Source organism: Lepisma saccharinum, chromosome 29 (assembly GCF_977018435.1).
Source record: "Lepisma saccharinum chromosome 29, izLepSacc3.1, whole genome shotgun sequence".
In the NCBI taxonomy this organism is placed as follows: domain Eukaryota; kingdom Metazoa; phylum Arthropoda; class Insecta; order Zygentoma; family Lepismatidae; genus Lepisma; species Lepisma saccharinum.
In genome coordinates this window covers 48,571,039-48,587,919 of record NC_139257.1, presented here as the reverse complement: position 1 = coordinate 48,587,919, position 16,881 = coordinate 48,571,039, and the positions used below count along the sequence as shown (strand labels likewise).

General features: G+C 38.4%; 2 protein-coding genes across 2 annotated transcripts in view; one reads left to right on the top strand and one right to left on the bottom strand.

Annotated features, from left to right (window-relative positions):
* Positions 1 to 1,623: 1,623 nt before the first annotated feature.
* Positions 1,624 to 10,832, top strand: SNRPG (small nuclear ribonucleoprotein G). Its single transcript, XM_083114321.1, has 4 exons — positions 1,624 to 1,790; positions 3,007 to 3,029; positions 5,455 to 5,579; positions 10,607 to 10,832. The coding sequence occupies exons 1-4, from the start codon at positions 1,759 to 1,761 to the stop codon at positions 10,655 to 10,657; spliced, it is 231 nt and encodes a 76-aa protein (XP_082970447.1). The 5' UTR covers positions 1,624 to 1,758; the 3' UTR covers positions 10,658 to 10,832.
* Positions 10,833 to 14,786: 3,954 nt separating this feature from the next.
* The window catches only part of CkIalpha (Casein kinase Ialpha), a 72,497-nt gene continuing 70,402 nt past the window's right edge, over positions 14,787 to 16,881 (bottom strand). The window contains exon 8 of the mRNA XM_083114610.1: positions 14,787 to 16,481. Within this exon, the coding sequence (XP_082970736.1) occupies positions 16,471 to 16,481 (11 nt within the window). The 3' untranslated portion in view covers positions 14,787 to 16,470. The remainder of the gene's footprint in view (positions 16,482 to 16,881) is intronic.

Here is a 16,881-nt window from a genome sequence, read left to right as displayed (position 1 = left end):
CCTGAATTGAATATAATACACTTTTGGAATCCGTTAATATTAATATATTTTTTTCTTGCAATTTATATGTATAAATTAGTGCTTGGTATATTGCATAAGCTTCAGCTGTAAAAATGGAAAAATCTTCCGATAAATGTATCATAATTGATTCCTTCTTTTGTACATCATAAACAGCACATCCTACATTTTGACTATTTTTTGAACCGTCTGTGTATATATAAAGTAATAATCTTTCCATCTTTCCATGTAATCATATTTTGTATATTGTTCAGGAAAATAAATATCTCTATATTCACAAACAGGAAAATCTAGAGTATGTATGGGCTTACTCCTTACTTTCAATAATTTTTGATGATCCTCATAGTACTCATTATATAATTGCACCCATCCTATATCTTCGCAGTTATTAATTTTTCCTGTATCATATAATTCAACCAAGTCGAATAGAATGTCGTTAAACTAATGATTAACTTCTGACATTGTTTTTAACAGATATTTAATAGACATTTCTCTTTTCCTATAACTTAAGTTCCATTCGCATGCTTCCATGTATATTGCAACATTGGGAGTACTCTTCATCGGTCCTAGACACTTTCGTAGAACTTTCCTCTGCATTACTTCCAAAGGTCGAAATACACGTTCCGAAATTGTATTAAAGACTATAATCCCGTATTCTATTGTTGGTTTGTAATAGTTTTTGTAAAAACTCATCATGGTACTAGGATGACTTTCCCATTTTTTTTAGCCATAGAACGAAATACATTGTAAATGACTTCCGCCTTTTTCACTAACATTTTAACATGAGGTTTCCATGTTAATTTAGTATCAAATATAACGCCTAAATATTTCACTGAATTTTCTATGGGAATGTCTAACTTTTTTGTGTATTGATTCACATATTTCGGAGCTCCTTTTTTACTAAATATAATCAACTTTGATTTTTCTGACGATATATTCATAGACCTTTTCTCAAGAAATTTCTTTATCTCTATTATTTTCGCATCCATGTTGGTGACTCCTTTATCTACTTGCTTGACACTCTCATATATACATAAATCATCTGCATATTGTATAAATCCAAATGGCTCAGGACATATTCTTTGAACATCCATTAAATATATATAAAAAAGTAAAGGACTTAAAGGGCTTCCCTGTGGAAGTCCTCGTGGACTAGGACCCTCAACTTTATTGTGAAAGTAAAAATATAAACAACGATTTTTTAATAGATTCCAAATTATTTTTAGATACATATAAGGTATTTTCAGATTTTATAGAATGTTTAATAATTTATTTATATTTACATTATCATATGCCCCTTTAATATCTAAGAAAGCAGCAATAAGACTACTTTTCCATTTCATTGTATCATAAATTTTTGATGATAACATTGCCAAGGCATCTGTACACCCCATACCCTTCCTAAATCCAACTTGAAGCCTTGAAAATAATTCCTGTCCCTCTATATGCCAACTTATTCTCTTTAGAATTAATTTTTCAAAAATTTTCCCCAGTACTGAAGACACTATCTGTGTGATAGGGCCTTTAGACAGTATTCTTTTTCTTTTTGGCTAAATGTTCCCGCGCACCGTTAATCTGTGGTTTGTCAATAGTCTGTGACTTGAGGTAACGCGACAGACACACCGTAAAACCCACTCTACAAAGAATCTAGGAGGAAGAACGAAGAAATTGTGGTGCTACCAACAGAAACTTTGGTTGTATTGTACTTTATTTGTCTATAATTACATAGAATATACCAAAATGAGCAAGGCACATCCCCCAGAACTTAAAAAGTAAGTGATTAAGTACATATTACCACTACTACAGAATACCGGCATCTTGGGAACTTTGCAACACATTAGGTTTGAGTTGAGATTACCGTTACCTAAGATTATATGCCTGTTATTAATATATTACTTTTTTCCTTTACATTTTTTAAAAAGTATCATTACTATTGGAGAGTATTCAAAATCAGACGTTGCGAAGAGGTATGTATACGGAGCGCGTGAAATTCGTTAATGAAAATTGGTTTCACTTAAAATCGATGAACAAAATGCATTAATTTGAAAAGCTTGTTTCGCCTTATATTACCTATACTATGCTGTCGTTAATTTGAATGAATATATGTGCCTCTGTATGAAAACAGTATGTCGTCCAACTAATTATGTACACAAAGCATAAGAACATGAAAAAGAGAGTAAATTTATTGGTATCAGTTCGTTATATCGGAGACAGTTTAAAATCTGATATTTTGTGTTTCGTATGGGTCGTATTGCAGACCACTAAGGTTTTCACACTATTAGAAACATTTTTTTACACTAAAATAAGCTATTTCTCGAAGTGTTATGGAACACACGTCATGGTGCGAGCCCCAAAAACCATTTGGGATCGTATAACCATCCACGAAAGCCCCCAAAACCATTCTAGGATAGTCCCACGGACCATTCACAGAAGGTTAAGTTAGGCAAACATAGTTAAAAAACGGCGTGGTTACGTTTTCCCTTAAATTGAAGCAACAGGAGTTGATTTCCGGCTGAAATAGATTGAAAGATGAAAGAAAATACCTCAAAAGAACTTCGACAATGCTACAGAAACTGACTTCCATAAGTAGTTTCTCCTGTAAATTTGAAGAAAAGTGTCGCCGATATAACGAACTGTTACCAATTTATTATTATAGAGAGCAGTTAACCTAACCACCTCATCTCCGCAATACTGGAAGGTTCCTACATGTTTTAGAGAGATACAATCAGCACAAAAAGGAAGGAATATGGAATGGATATGATTTAGAAAACAAATTCCCACTGATGAATCATGTGACCTGGTGAAGTAGCAGCACAAGGCTAGGTTCACTATATGATGAAGATGATTACTCTGAAAAAAGTGTAGGTATTAGAGCACAAAGTCAGGTGTATACAATGGCCAGTTGAGCAGTGGTTCATGTATTTTATTGTAATCGTGTACATAATGTTTTATATCATTGACTTACTAATGTTATTTAATTCTTTACAGGTTCATGGACAAGAAGCTGTCATGTAAGTTAAGATTTTGCTTTATGCTTTTCTGCCAGTACAATCTTTTTTGGTAACATTATCGTATGGGCAAAACGGATTCCTTGAAATTTCCTTCAAATTTACAGGAGAAAGTACTTACAGAAATCATTTTCTTGAGCGTTTTGGAAGTTCCTGAATGTAGATTTGATCCATTGTAATGTGAATGCGTGTTGTTTTCTGCGAAAATCTCTGTCCGACACGCTGTTTCTCCTCACGCCATTTGCTTTTTGCATGAGAGTGCAATGTTCCGTGTGTTAAGACGATGCAACCCCGTAGCCAGTGTTTCAGCCTCGCCGTGTTTTCACTAGAACCACCTGTCGAGTTCGGAACAAGCCATTTTTTCCGAATTGGTGTCACTTATCGCACAACATTGTAGCAACATTGTGTTCCGACGTCACAGGAGAGAGGTTTTTTATAATTTTTCTTTGTAATTATGCTAATGGAACCTAACCTAACAGGCCTAACCTAACCACGTAGGCATTCCTCGTCTGACGTCAATATTCAAGGTTGCAAGAGTGTTGTGCGAGATGGTTCCGACCCGAATGGGTGTCACTTATCGCACAACACCCTAGCAACATTGTGTTCTGACGTCACAGGAGAGACCTTTTTCATGTTAGGCAATACAAAGGTAATGCGTCTCTTAGCGAAAATATTATTTTTTCTTTGTATTTATGCTAATGGAACCTAACCTAACAGGCCTAACCTAACCACGTAGGCATTCCTCGTCTGACGTCAATATTCGAGGTTGCAAGAGTGTTGTGCGTAAAGGAAGAGCATTAACAAATTTCGAAAGATAGATGGTTACGACCCGAATGGGTGTCACTTATCGCACAACACCCTAGCAACATTGTGTTCTGACGTCACAGGAGAGACCTTTTTCATGTTAGGCAATACAAAGGTAACGCGTCTCTTAGCGAAAATGTTATTTTTCCTTTGTATTTATGCTAATGGAACCTAACCTAACAGGCCTAACCTAACCACGTAGGCATTCCTCGTCTGACGTCAATGTTCAAGGTTGCAAGAGTGTTGTGCGTAAAGGAAGAGCATTAACGAATTGCGAAAGAAAGATGGTTCCAAATTGAGAAAGGAAGATGGTTCCGAATTGCTGTTTATGGAAAATGAACGTGGTAAATCGCAAGGTTATTTCACAAGTTCTACACGTAAATGCGACGTATTAGCATAATTTCAAATAGGGGCACGAAAGTAGATATTTTCCGGTGAACGAGGTTGCACCACTGCATAAATCGACAAAACACTCTCAGAACGCCCCCTAAACCAGTATGCTATCACGGCCATAATGTGTTACAGATTCGAAACAACAAGTAACAGTAAGTACTCGTAAATAGAGAAAATAAACATTATCTTAGTTAGAAATGCATTATTTCGCCTTAAGAAATGTACCGCAACACGTTAGCGATGTAAAGAAGTCCGAAATATATGATTCTGAGGTGTTTTGCCCATACGATAATAGTACCGAAGTTTTTTTTTTTTTGTTTGGTATGACTTGAGATGACCGGACCCCTCTCCGATTTTCTTCATATTTGACATAGTTCACTAATTGAGGCCTCCTAATCACAAATCTGAAGTTAAAATTTGTCGGAAACATCTAGAAATTGTGAACCATTGTTGTTAGCCCCACGAACTATTGGCGCATGGTTAGGTTAGGCTAACATAGTTAACATTTCGTTTCGTGGTAGTATCAGGATCTAGAAATTGCAAATAATTGCGAACCATTGACGCTAGCCCCACGAACCTTGGCACGTGGTTAGGTTAGGCAAACATAGTTAAAATTTCGTGTTGTGGTAGTATCAGGATCTAGAAATTGCAAATAATTGTGAACCATTGACGCTAGCCCCACGAACCTTGGCACGTGGTTAGGTTAGGCAAACATAGTTAAAATTTGGTGTCGTGGTAGTATCAGGAATATATATATTTGCTTGTGAAACAAAAAAATTTGCGAAAATAGACTGTTTCCATTCCGAAAACTAACGCCTTATTTTCGCTTATTTTGCAATTTCTAGACGTTTCCGACAAATTTTAACTTCAGATTTGTGATGATGATGCCTCAATTAGTGAGTATGCCAAATATGAAGAAAATCGGAGAAGGGTACTGTCATCTCAAGTCGTTCTGTTTTGTTCTTAAACTGAAATATTGCCCTGTCTTAATAAACACCAAATATTCTTAAAACGTTAGCACAGGAAATACTATCAACTCTTCTCCCTTTGAGCTTTGGTACTTTGCAGTTTAAGCTCCAGGTGAATTAGACAGTTTCCAGGGGGACAAAATTGCAAAAGTATTGTTTTTTTTTGGGAGGGGGGAGCAACTTGATAGCATGTAGTCAGAGTTTCTTAATATTGTACATATTGTATGAAAGTTGTAGTGATGTCTGCTTTCATGCTCTTACAGTGAAGCTGAATGGAGGAAGGCTCGTGAGTGGAATCCTCAGAGGCTTTGACCCATTCATGAACCTTGTTGTGGATGAGGCAATAGAGGAGTGCAAGGACGGATCAAAGAACAATATCGGAATGGTGGTAAGAAGCAGTTGCTTTTTGTTTGGTACTAGTGGATTGTTGTAGCCCCCCCCCCTTCCCTAGAAATAAACTTTGGTTTGTCACGCGATAGTGATATTATTGTGCTACTTATGAAAATAGCAGTGTTAACTGTCTTCTAAAAATGTCAAAGCCGGGAAACTGATTTCTTCTAATTTACAGGAGAAAATACGTACAGAATTGAGTTTCTGTGGAATTTCTGAAGGTTGTAGATGTGTTTTCTTGCATTTTTCAATGTATTTGGCCGCTAAATCATGTATTTTTTCTATAATAATGTTCCTCCGATGCACGAAAGCTGTTGCTTGCATTTCCACCCATGTACTTAAACCAGATGTTGCGAACATCTGATGACGTAATCCCCGGTAAGTGTTTCCAAACAGTTTTTTCACTATATTGCCCAACCTAAAGCAACCTAACCTTACCGTGATGGTGCATGGGGCTATCGTGAATGGTGTTTGGGGCTATTCGTGGATGGTCATACGATCCTGAATGGTTTTTGGGACTATGTGGGAATTTTTCTGTTAAGAAGGTTGAAACACAGCATATCAACAATGCTAGTCAAGATTTGCCTGCCATTTTGTGTGTTCAGGAAGCGATAAAAGAATGAACAGTAATTACTCGATATGTCGACAATAGATACTAATTTCGTTAAAAAAAGCAAAATCCCTTCTTAACCAATCTTTCGCAATGCAGAATAGGTAAGTACGAATGTCAACAATTACAGAATAAACGAGTTACAGACGTTTCCCAGCTTTGATGGTTTTACCAAAATTTCTTATGTTCTCATTTATTGTTAATGTTCTTGAATGATCTTCATTCATTTAAGTTGAGGACTTTGCACTTATTGTTATTTTAAGGTATTATAGGGTGATCTGATAAGTTATGTTTTAAAAACCTGGGATTTTTTTTTGGCATAATGGAAACCCTGAAGATGTGTGACCTTAGGCACCTTAGTTGTAGAGCATATTAAGTTGTCAACTTACCATCTCACCATTAAGTGTTGTAAGTTTTAGTCCCGGCCTAGGTGGGAATGGTGCTGGTGTCCAAGCATATCCTAAAATTTATGTAGCGCCCATTATGCTTAAATTTCTTTTCAGTCAATTGTGATGAGTATCTACTGCTACCGCAGATTCTGGGTCTACTGTAGACTCGGGTGGAGAAAGCAATGATTTCAGCTCAAACTTGTCATATCCATTCATGTTGCAGGAAGATATTAGACAGATAAGCAAGCAAGTTTCATGTGTACATGAATATACCACATCTAAAGTCCCGTGACAGGAAAAACAAAAATGTGTATATTAATTAGCGATGGGCCGATATGAAATTTTGGCCAACACCGATAACCGATATTGTACCGATCCGATATAAAATTAGAAATGGTCCTTGAACCTTAAAGGTTCATTCACCTCCTTAATAAAAATGTGTTTCAAGGTGACTGCAGTGAAAAAGAAATTGCATATTTAGACTTACTTTTTTAGAAAGTAGGGCATGGAGATTATCCATAAAAATTGGAACAAAATGGCAGAATTTTGCACTGAATTATCAGATATTTATCGATATATCGGATCGGTAATTATGCCGCTACACTGTTATGCTTATATCAGCCTATACCGATGGAGTACCGATTAATTGGTCCCATCCCTAATATTAATTGTCATATCCAATTAATGGCAGTACAGTTATATAACACCTGACCTGACTCCTGGCAAGGTGAGAAGCTTTGGAAATGTCGTGGAAGCAGTGGCAGCCCGTATTCAGAGAAATCCTGTACAAGGCAGTGCTTGCTCGTGAGCTGAACATTCCCAAAATGTCAGTGTCTCAAGAAGTGACTTGGGGTTGAAGGCTTACCGGCGAAGTACAGGTCACTTCCTCAATGCACGTCTGAAAGAGCAGAGGGTGATAAAAGCAAAATGCCTCCTGCAGCGTTACGCCAACAATGGCCACAGGAAAATTCTTTTCACAGATGAAAAGATATTCAACATTGAGGAAACTTTCAATCGCCAAAATGACCGGGTGTATGCGTCAACATCCCACGAAGCTCGGGAGAAAGCCCCGAAGATCCAGAGGGGTCATCATCCGGCCTCAGCCATGGTTTGGTGGGGCGTGGCGTATGATGGCACCACCAAGCTGCATTTTTGTGAAAAAGGGGTGAAAACGTCAGCCAGAGTGTACGAAAATACTGTGTTGAACTCTGTTGTGAAGCCTTTGAGTGACACTTTGTTCAGGAACCAACATTGGACCTTCCAACAGGATTCCGCACCAGCCCTTAAGGCACACACTACCCAGGAGTGGCTCAAGAGCAATGTCCCGGACTTCATTGCTCCAGCTGATTGGTGTGCTAGCAGCCCTGACCTCAACCCGTTAGACTACAAATTGTGGTCAGTGCTTGAGGGCATGGTCTGTAAGAGGAGGCATGCCAATATTGACAGTCTGAAACGGTCCCTGGTGAAGGCAGTGGCAACTTTCCCTACGGAGACAGTGCGTAATGCTGTAGATGAGTGGCCGCAGAGACTTCAGGCCTGTGTGAAGGCCAAAGGTGGCCATTTTGAAAAATGATTGGTGTTATGTGTTCGTTAGACCTGTAAGTAACCTAGACAATCAGGACATTAAAGTATTTTTAACACTTTCGTCATAATTCACTTTCAATGTTGTGTCAGTATTTATGATATGACTAGGTAGGTTAAGGGCATGGGAAGAAAATTTTCAGGTGCCATTTTTTTATTATTATTTGAAGTTAGTTTGAGGAAATGCACATTATCTTTCTTTTTAAATTAACAAGTACAGCTATTTGCTTTCTGTTACGTATAATTAAATCAGAATAAAGATATTTCTGCACTGTTGCTAGCTGAATTTTAAAATGTGCAGCAATATGGTGGAGTTGACCGTACATTAGAATGTATTGCATAGTTATTCATGCTGTAACCTGTTGAGGCCACTTGGGCACAGTGTTGCCACAATATGAGGGCTCGATTTCCCTTTTTGGACCAATTTTTCCCTTCACCTAAACAAATCATGTAATAATAATAGTAGTAGTAGTAGTAGCAGCAGCAGTAATAGTATTTCCGTTGGTCCATGTTAGTATGGAAAAAAAAATCAGCTTCATCGCTTCCTGGTCAGGAATCCACTTAATCGTTAATCCTCATCATTGCTATTATCCGAAGATGCATAAAAGTGATGTACAATAAACGTAACAGAAATATAAATAGATTTTGACATATTCAAATGAGCAGAGATAAGAAGGAACAGAAGAAAAATAAACTGTAATAATGTGGAGTTACATGTCTTCAAATTTCCCTGAAATTGTGGTATTTTTGAACGAAATTCCCTTTTGCCTAAAAATTGCATCCGGATTTCCCTGCAAAAGGAAAATTTCCCTTCATGTGGCAACACCAGTCGGGTGCAAGAATTAATTAATTTTAATCCAAACTTGTATTAATTAATAAATTTAATGTTTTTAATTTAATAACTTATCTTAGTTGCATTCATGGCTTCCCTTGCTTGTCTCTCCTAAGTAGAAGGTGGCTGGCGCCTAGATCATTTTAGTTTTGTCTATCCTTGGTTCAGGGTGTAAAAGAAAAAAAATGGACTTGACATGAAGAAACTCATAGTTCTCCAACGAAAGCCGATAATCACTTCATTAAAAATTGAAATTATGTAAACTCATGAAATTGGGTGTTCCATGCGAGACCCTCAAGTAAAAAATTACAGAAACTGATTAATCATGGCTGTGAGTGTTCTGCACTGTTAGAAAGTATAAACCGAAAATTATTCTACACGGAGAGAGCAAGGGTCAACACGCATAGGTTTTCACTTGCAGTGCGCATGCAGGACACGGTGAATGAACTATTAAAAACTAGACTTTCGATATGTTTACAGACTCGTGTAGTGTGCTGAAAAAAAAGATAATCATAACAGTAAGTGTAAATATTGTGTACATAGACATTCGTACTTCCATTTATTCTTTCTCTCTTGTTATTTATTCACAGTGTATTATGTTCAACATAATTGGGAAATGTATCCTGTGCTGAACAAATAAATAATAATCACATGATTAAAGCCCGCATCACACGGAACTGGATTTCCAGTAGGTATGCCCTAGTTGGCGCTGGACTGGCTACCGATTTGCTAGTTTTCGCCTCACATGATTCTTATCAGCATACTTGTCGATAGACTTTTGTTCCCATATGAGGGAAGTTGTAATGGCGGCCGCGTGAGATGTAAACAATGTATCACTTCACATTTTTAAAAGCCGATAACTATTCAACGGAGAGGAATAACGTTTCGTAGAAAACGTTATTAGGTACAAAACGATGGCGCTGCTTAAATACATACTTTACAACGTTTACTGTACACGTATGGAAGAATATTTTAGTTGTCTCAAATGTAAACACCGTGCACTCAGCATAGATGGTGTAACTCAACGCGCATTTCATGCTGGAGTAACACTCGGAAGCCACAGACAAAAACGCTCCTTTGCACACTCGCCACATGGCGAAACTTTGGTCTGATTGGCTGTTCCACAGAAGCCAGTCAAGGAAAGCAAGTAGCAATTAGAACATGTCCTATTCCTCCAAACCAGTCAAGCAGTCAGCCAGGCGGCCATGATTGCTACCTAGAAAGTTAGTTCAGCACCAACTAGGGCACTCCTACTAGAAATCCAGTTCCGTGTGATAGGGGCTTAAATCTACATACAAATTAGTGCCCACAGAAGCTCATTCACTATACAATGCTGTTTGAGTCTCCGAGCTGCTTCTATTTTTGTAATGTTCTTTCACCAGGAAGATCCTCCTTGATGGCTATAGGATGTCATATTTCGCTGCACTCTGGAAACTAGCGAATGTGCAAACTAAATTTCACAATGTCATGTCATTCTCTGTGAAGTTTGGAGCCAGTATCTCTGATGACACAGAAAATGTGTTGGTTCTCTTTTGTTAAGTTTTTATTTTTTCACATACGCTATGATAGCACAATAATCTTCTGTGTAACTGATACTACTTTTCTTTCGACAGGTGATCAGAGGAAACAGTATTATCATGTTGGAAGCGCTGGACAGGGTCTGATGTCAGCTGCGTGTGTTTTTATATACCATATTCCATTTGCGATGTTGAGTTGAGAGTCCATTCATGTGTACGAGTACGATTTTAAACTGTGTTCATTGATACATTGCACTCATATGTAAGGAAAGCTTGTAAACTACCTGTAACTTTTGTAAAAAATAAACTTTCTGTAAAAGGATTCAATTTCTACCATCATTCCTACAGTGTGCTGTCTTCCCTTACAACCTTAATTTTACTACACCTAGCATTGGAAATGCTCTCCCAGATGACAGAACATTACGTTTGCAGTGTTCTTATTGTTCCCTTTGAATACCAGAACAACATGTCAGATCAAAAGGTTCTCTGGATTGATAAAAATAAATCTTAAATTTTAATAGTTTGCAATTTTTCTACGTGAAATTCTGTTTGTTCATCATGTGATGTGTAGAGGCATGCATATTTCGTTTTTGACGAAAACACGAAATATGAAATAACACATTCTAATTCTCTTTGAGGAGAGCCCACGGTACACCACTGATCTGATCTAACACAAGTAGATGAACAAAGAAAAATGACAAGGAAGAAATTTTTAATGTGTTATGGAAAAACTATATTTGTTTGTGTACTGTCATGGAAAGAAAGTACTTCCCCCATAGAACCTTATTACCAGCAGCCTTAAGGGGGAAGTATTTCTTTCCACAATTGTACCCAGTATTGCCAGTAGTTACACTAGAGATGGAGTATTAAGTAGAAATCTACTACAGTATGTGTATGGTGGCATTTTCCAAGTTCTTGTAATTTTTGGGTTGTGTTGATATTATGACTAATATATATAATACGAGGGCTGATCAACAAAAACAGACTGATGTTTTATTACTCTGGTGCAAGGATACATGATATATTTGAAAGTAGTTCCCCCACCCTGACTTGAATGCGTTATGACATGTTTCTGCCACCAGTCTGCAAACACATGATTCAAGCCATTCTTTGCAAGATCCTTGAGAATTGCCTCACATTTCTTCAGCACTGCTTGAGTGTCAGCAAACCGATGGCACCGTGGCTTTGACATGAGTGCAGGGAACAGAAAAAAGTCACAGGGTGCTAGGTTGGGGCTATAAGGGGGATGTGGTACACAGGTGGTGTTAAATTTCATCAAATATGCCAGGACGTTATTTGCAACATGAGGTCGTGCATTATCATGTTGAAGTCGCCACCCATTCCAATAAGGTTGTGGTAGTTTCTTTGCAGTGTGCCTCCTCAGTGTTGCCAACATTGGCGCATAGTGTTCTGCTGTATCAGTGGTGTACGGGGGAACTGTATGCTGGTACACCCTTCCTTTACAGTCAAAGAGAGCGATCACCTTACCTGCAGATGGAAAAACTTTCGCCTTTTTCAGTGTTGGAGACCCAGGCGATTTCCATACTGTGCTGGCTTGTTTTCCTTCTCGGTCGTAGTGGTGCAACGATGACTCATCACCGGTGATAACAGATTCCAGAAAAGCATCCTATTCACCATCACAGCTTGAAACACAACAGAATTGGATTGCTACATACTGCTCCTCCCGCGTCACACCATTGTGTGTCATGCAAAATGCAAGCTGCAGGGCCTAGAACAAAGCGTTTCTACCAAACAAAGACCTGATGGTGCTGCCATCTGTGAGTATAATGTATGAAACCCACTCTTGTCCAATATGAACATTACAGTAACCATACAGAATTGTGTGCAAAAAAATAGCTCTTGTACTAAATTTTACTATAATTACGTATTATTTATGCAATTTTTTTTATACACACAAAAAAGAATCATTGGTTTACCATTAGTCAATACGTGGCAAGTAATATGTAAAAGCTCACCCCTGATGTCCCTATCCAACAGTCATTTTCTGCTCAGTTTTCCTTCTTGTTATTACTTTTAACATGTGGTGAATATTCTAAGAACTTGGTTAAGTGCGATTCTAAGACTGGTGTTTATACTGCGTTTGTTAGAACCTGTCCCGTTTCCTGCGCTAGCGATCGATTGACAGTTTCGGTGCGAATGAGAAACGAGGAAAAAATCGTCTGCTGGGCAGCGAGGAGTGAATGGAAGCCAGAAGAGAGGCGCTTACGTAGACGCTGTTGCGACGTTGCGTATTTTAATTGGCTGCCTGGCTTTGGCTTTCCCCAGCATGGAGAAAAGCCAGCGATCAACTAGCGTGGGAACCGGGACAGGTTGTAACAAACGCGGTATAGTTAAAATGTAATGACCTCCTTACACATGTTTAAAAACATGAATTACCAGAATGACGGTCTGGAAAAGTCACAAAATTTTGGAAAAAAAGACCCCTGGTGCTACAGCCCACTGAGGGCCCAGGTCTGCCTACTGACTGTCGGTCTCACTCCCACCTGATACCACTCACTCCACTCAACCAAGGTGGGAGATCGTCCAACCAGTTACGGAGTGACGTGTGGTTAGAACGAGAAACTGCCAGTCGTTGTTGTAGCTTTTCATGACCGGGTTAAGCTACTCGTTTGTAGCTCCCAAACTTCCTCACGATGGTGGGTGGCCACTGGTCCCATACACATACATACTGTAACCGAGTTACAGTTTCCATTACTTTGAAAAATAATTCAGTTAGTTACTTTATACTACATGTTTCATGCATGAATTACTTCATCAAAAATTATAATTAATCTGATATATTTAAACATAAAAATTTAGAGGTAAGAAAATTCAATGTGAACCCTACTTTTGAGAAAGTTATGTTGCAAAACATGTGCTCACAACAAATATGTATCTGCATGAAGATTAAGCTGGGAAATTAAGTTTTCATGTGAAAAATGCAAATTTCATTCTTTAAATTAGGCACACACACGGATGTATTAGATGCATCCAGAAAGTAAGTTTCCCACTTGCCCACAGGTGCAGGCCATGCCTATTTTGCGGATGCGTGAGAGGCACGTGCCCTGGCTAGTGAATGTCCTAGAAGACGCTTCCCAAACGTCTTCAGTAGTTCTTGAACGAACAAAACATACAGCCGATCGAAATTCATCATCAGCTGTGCCAGATGTCATGAGCAAGTGAGCAAGCAGATGGTGCGTTGTTGATGCAGGACATTTACTGAAGGCTGGCAAAATGTGCATGACGACGAGCGCATATTGGAGGATCGTTGCATCACGATCACGGAACTCAGCAGCCCTTCTGGACAGGTTCGGTTTGGATGTGTTCGATCATCCATCGAACAGCCCGGTTCTCTCTCCCAGTGATTACCAACTGTTCTTGCACCTCAAAGTTCCTGTCCGGTCAACATTTTCACAGCGACAAATAGGTTCAGACAGCTGTCACACAGTGGTTCAGTATGACAAGTGCATGAATTCCAGCGGAAATTATGTTGACAAGTAACTGGACACATGCTGTATCTGTGGCAATAAATCATTGAATGCAATAATGTTTCCTTTTTGTACACGACCCCAGGGAAACTTACTTTCTGGATGCGCCTAATACTATGTAGATTTTACAGCAAAAAATGCAGGCTCGACCAGGACTCGAACCCGGGTGTCCGGCATTCTGTGTCACCACTGAGCTACCGAGCCGGTCTGTCGCTGTTTTACCTGTGTGGAATCCTATCTGCAAGTGCTACCGCAACAAAATCTGTTGCCCTTGAAACACTGCAGACATTGATGTTGCCTTGTTCTTCCCAGCGTAGAGAAGAATTCTTTAAATTAGGCACACACAGGTGTGGAATCCTATCTGCAAGTGCTACCGCAACAAAATCTGTTGCCCTTGAAACACTGCAGACATTGACGTTGCCTTGTTCTTCCCAGCGTAGAGATGTCAATTCTTTAAATTAGGCACACACAGGTAAAACAGCGACGACAAAAAATCAGGCAAAGCCGGATTGGTAGCTCAGTGGTAGAGCAATGGCATAGAAAAGAGCCGAATTCGAGTCCTCGTCGAGCCTGCATTCTTCGCTGTAAAATCTACATTGCGAATTTCATGTCTGTTACTTGAAAAAAGTTAGTTATTCATTTTACAGAGAGAGAGAGGGAAGAGTGATAAGAGATTAACCGTTATTTCCATAGACTGGCACACCCTTTATCATCAAGTTCATGCAGTGCTATTCATTGAGAATGCAAGTAGAAATAGCAAAGTGGGACTGATGTGAAAATAATAAACATTTTCATGGCAGTTTATTGTCAATATCTCTTCATTCTACAGGTTCTAATTTTTTTCAATACAAGAGTATTTCTGAAAAAATAATTACAGTAAAATGCCACAAGATGAAAAAAAATGACAAATGTTTTTTTTTCTCTTCTTTTGAAGAACTACCAGACAAACACACATATCACTTAGGTAAACAGGTGAAACATAAAAAGCCATCCTGTATATGGGGATGATAAAACCTTTGCTTACCTACTGTGTACGTTGACGATAAACGAACATGGGACATTCAGTGTTACCATCCTTCATTTATTTTTCTGAATCTGAACAGAAGAAAAACAGTCATTGTCTAGATACAAGAAGCTGTACAACTGCTGTCTGTGCTTTCACATTTAATGACCAATTTTCTTTTTTCAATTTAAACTGTACCCCTGTTTTGTTTAAATACAAGAACAAAGTCACATGTAAAAAGATATTTTCTCCTACGTCTTAACATGTAAAATTTAACAAAACAGACCTACATCGAAGTTAATTGTCATTACATGCCCTTGTCAACAATATCCAAGGAGAAAAAAGGATGGGGTTCTACAAACTGCAAAAAATGGACACATACAGTCTTCTCTATGACTACGTTCAAACATTCTACTGTCTCGCCACAATTTTCTTCTCCTTCGAATTCATTACTCTTGTTTTCTTATACACAGGACAAAAATTAAACAATGATATATTTATATATTATGTACGTACGCATACATACATAGTGCAAGTTCATTTTTGTATGTATTACATAATTGAAAAGACTTGCTAATATGTTTGGTTATCTCCACCCCAGTCACCCACAGAACGCTTCACTCCATGCAAAACATACACCGCAGTTTCCCCCTTCTGAACTGTTGGGGGAAATCGGTTCACTTACGAAAACCTGGCTAATGTCCACACACTCTTCACCAGCGATCAAATGTTAAACACACATTACAAGATCAAAATAGAGGCATGAAGAACATAATAGGTGGAGCGGACCAACAACAGCCCTTTAACCCCACAGTGCTTTACAATATCTAAAAATTAAAAACTACACATTCAAGGAAAAAAAAGAAACATTCACATCACCTCTCAAATGTATGACTGATGCATATCCAATATAAAACAAAAATGTGGGGAAATAAAGGACAAACTTGAATATCTTTTTCCTATCACTTCATCGTGACTATCAAGAACTGTCACCACAATCACGATTAATCAAAAAAGTGACACCTTGCAGTCAACCATATACGTATATGTAAATGTATGCATATATATATATAGATACTTATATCCGGGACATGTACAGATTAGCTCGCTTATTCGCACTGTCTTCAACAAAACTCTGTACGTGCAGAGCCTAAGCGAATCACACTACAAGAGATTTCCCTCGTCACGCTGCAAGATCAAGCATAAAAAAAAAGCCATTTCGGTTACCAAGGAGAAAAAGTTCTCTTTATCTTCCATCCACAGGGGGCATCTCTAAATGTTGATCTCCTATACACATACTCAAACCGAAGCCATATAGCGTTCCAGAGAACATCTTTGCAATTTAATCTCGAGACCAAACTCCCAAACATCAATTGGATTACCAAGCAACAGTGAAATAGCATTCTAGCACACGTTAAGGATTATGTGCAGTTAAGGTGTGTGTTCATCTCAGTAGCATCATAGTGTGGTTAACGTCCACCTGTAAAAAGAAAAAAAAATGAAACAAGTACTCAATACTTCATAACCATTGTGGCTTAGTTCAAACTTAAACAATCAAGATATACAGGGTGTATCAGAAGTGATAGTGGAAACTGAAATGGTGAAAAGTACACAATAGTAGAAGGAAAAAAAAAGTCTCAGTAAACATGGGGTCGCAATCGAACCATTTCCGAGATAATTGCTAATGTATGGTTACGATCTGCCATTGACTTACTGTTTGTACACATATTGATGGGAGCAAACTTATTGTTTGTACACATATTGATGGGAATCCAAATGTTTGTTCACCTCACACATCCTATGGATGTAGAGATGAATGGATAATAATTTTCCATTTGGTTCTGGAAACTCGGCTGGTGCATGACCGTCGCAGGTGCAGA

Coding starts and splice junctions, on each gene's coding strand:
- SNRPG (XM_083114321.1), top strand. CDS start 1,759: ATGAGCAAGGCACATCCCCCAGAACTTAAAAA. Junction 1,791..3,006: donor CATCCCCCAGAACTTAAAAA/GTAAGTGATTAA, acceptor AATTCTTTACAG/GTTCATGGACAAGAAGCTGT. Junction 5,580..10,606: donor AGAACAATATCGGAATGGTG/GTAAGAAGCAGT, acceptor TTCTTTCGACAG/GTGATCAGAGGAAACAGTAT.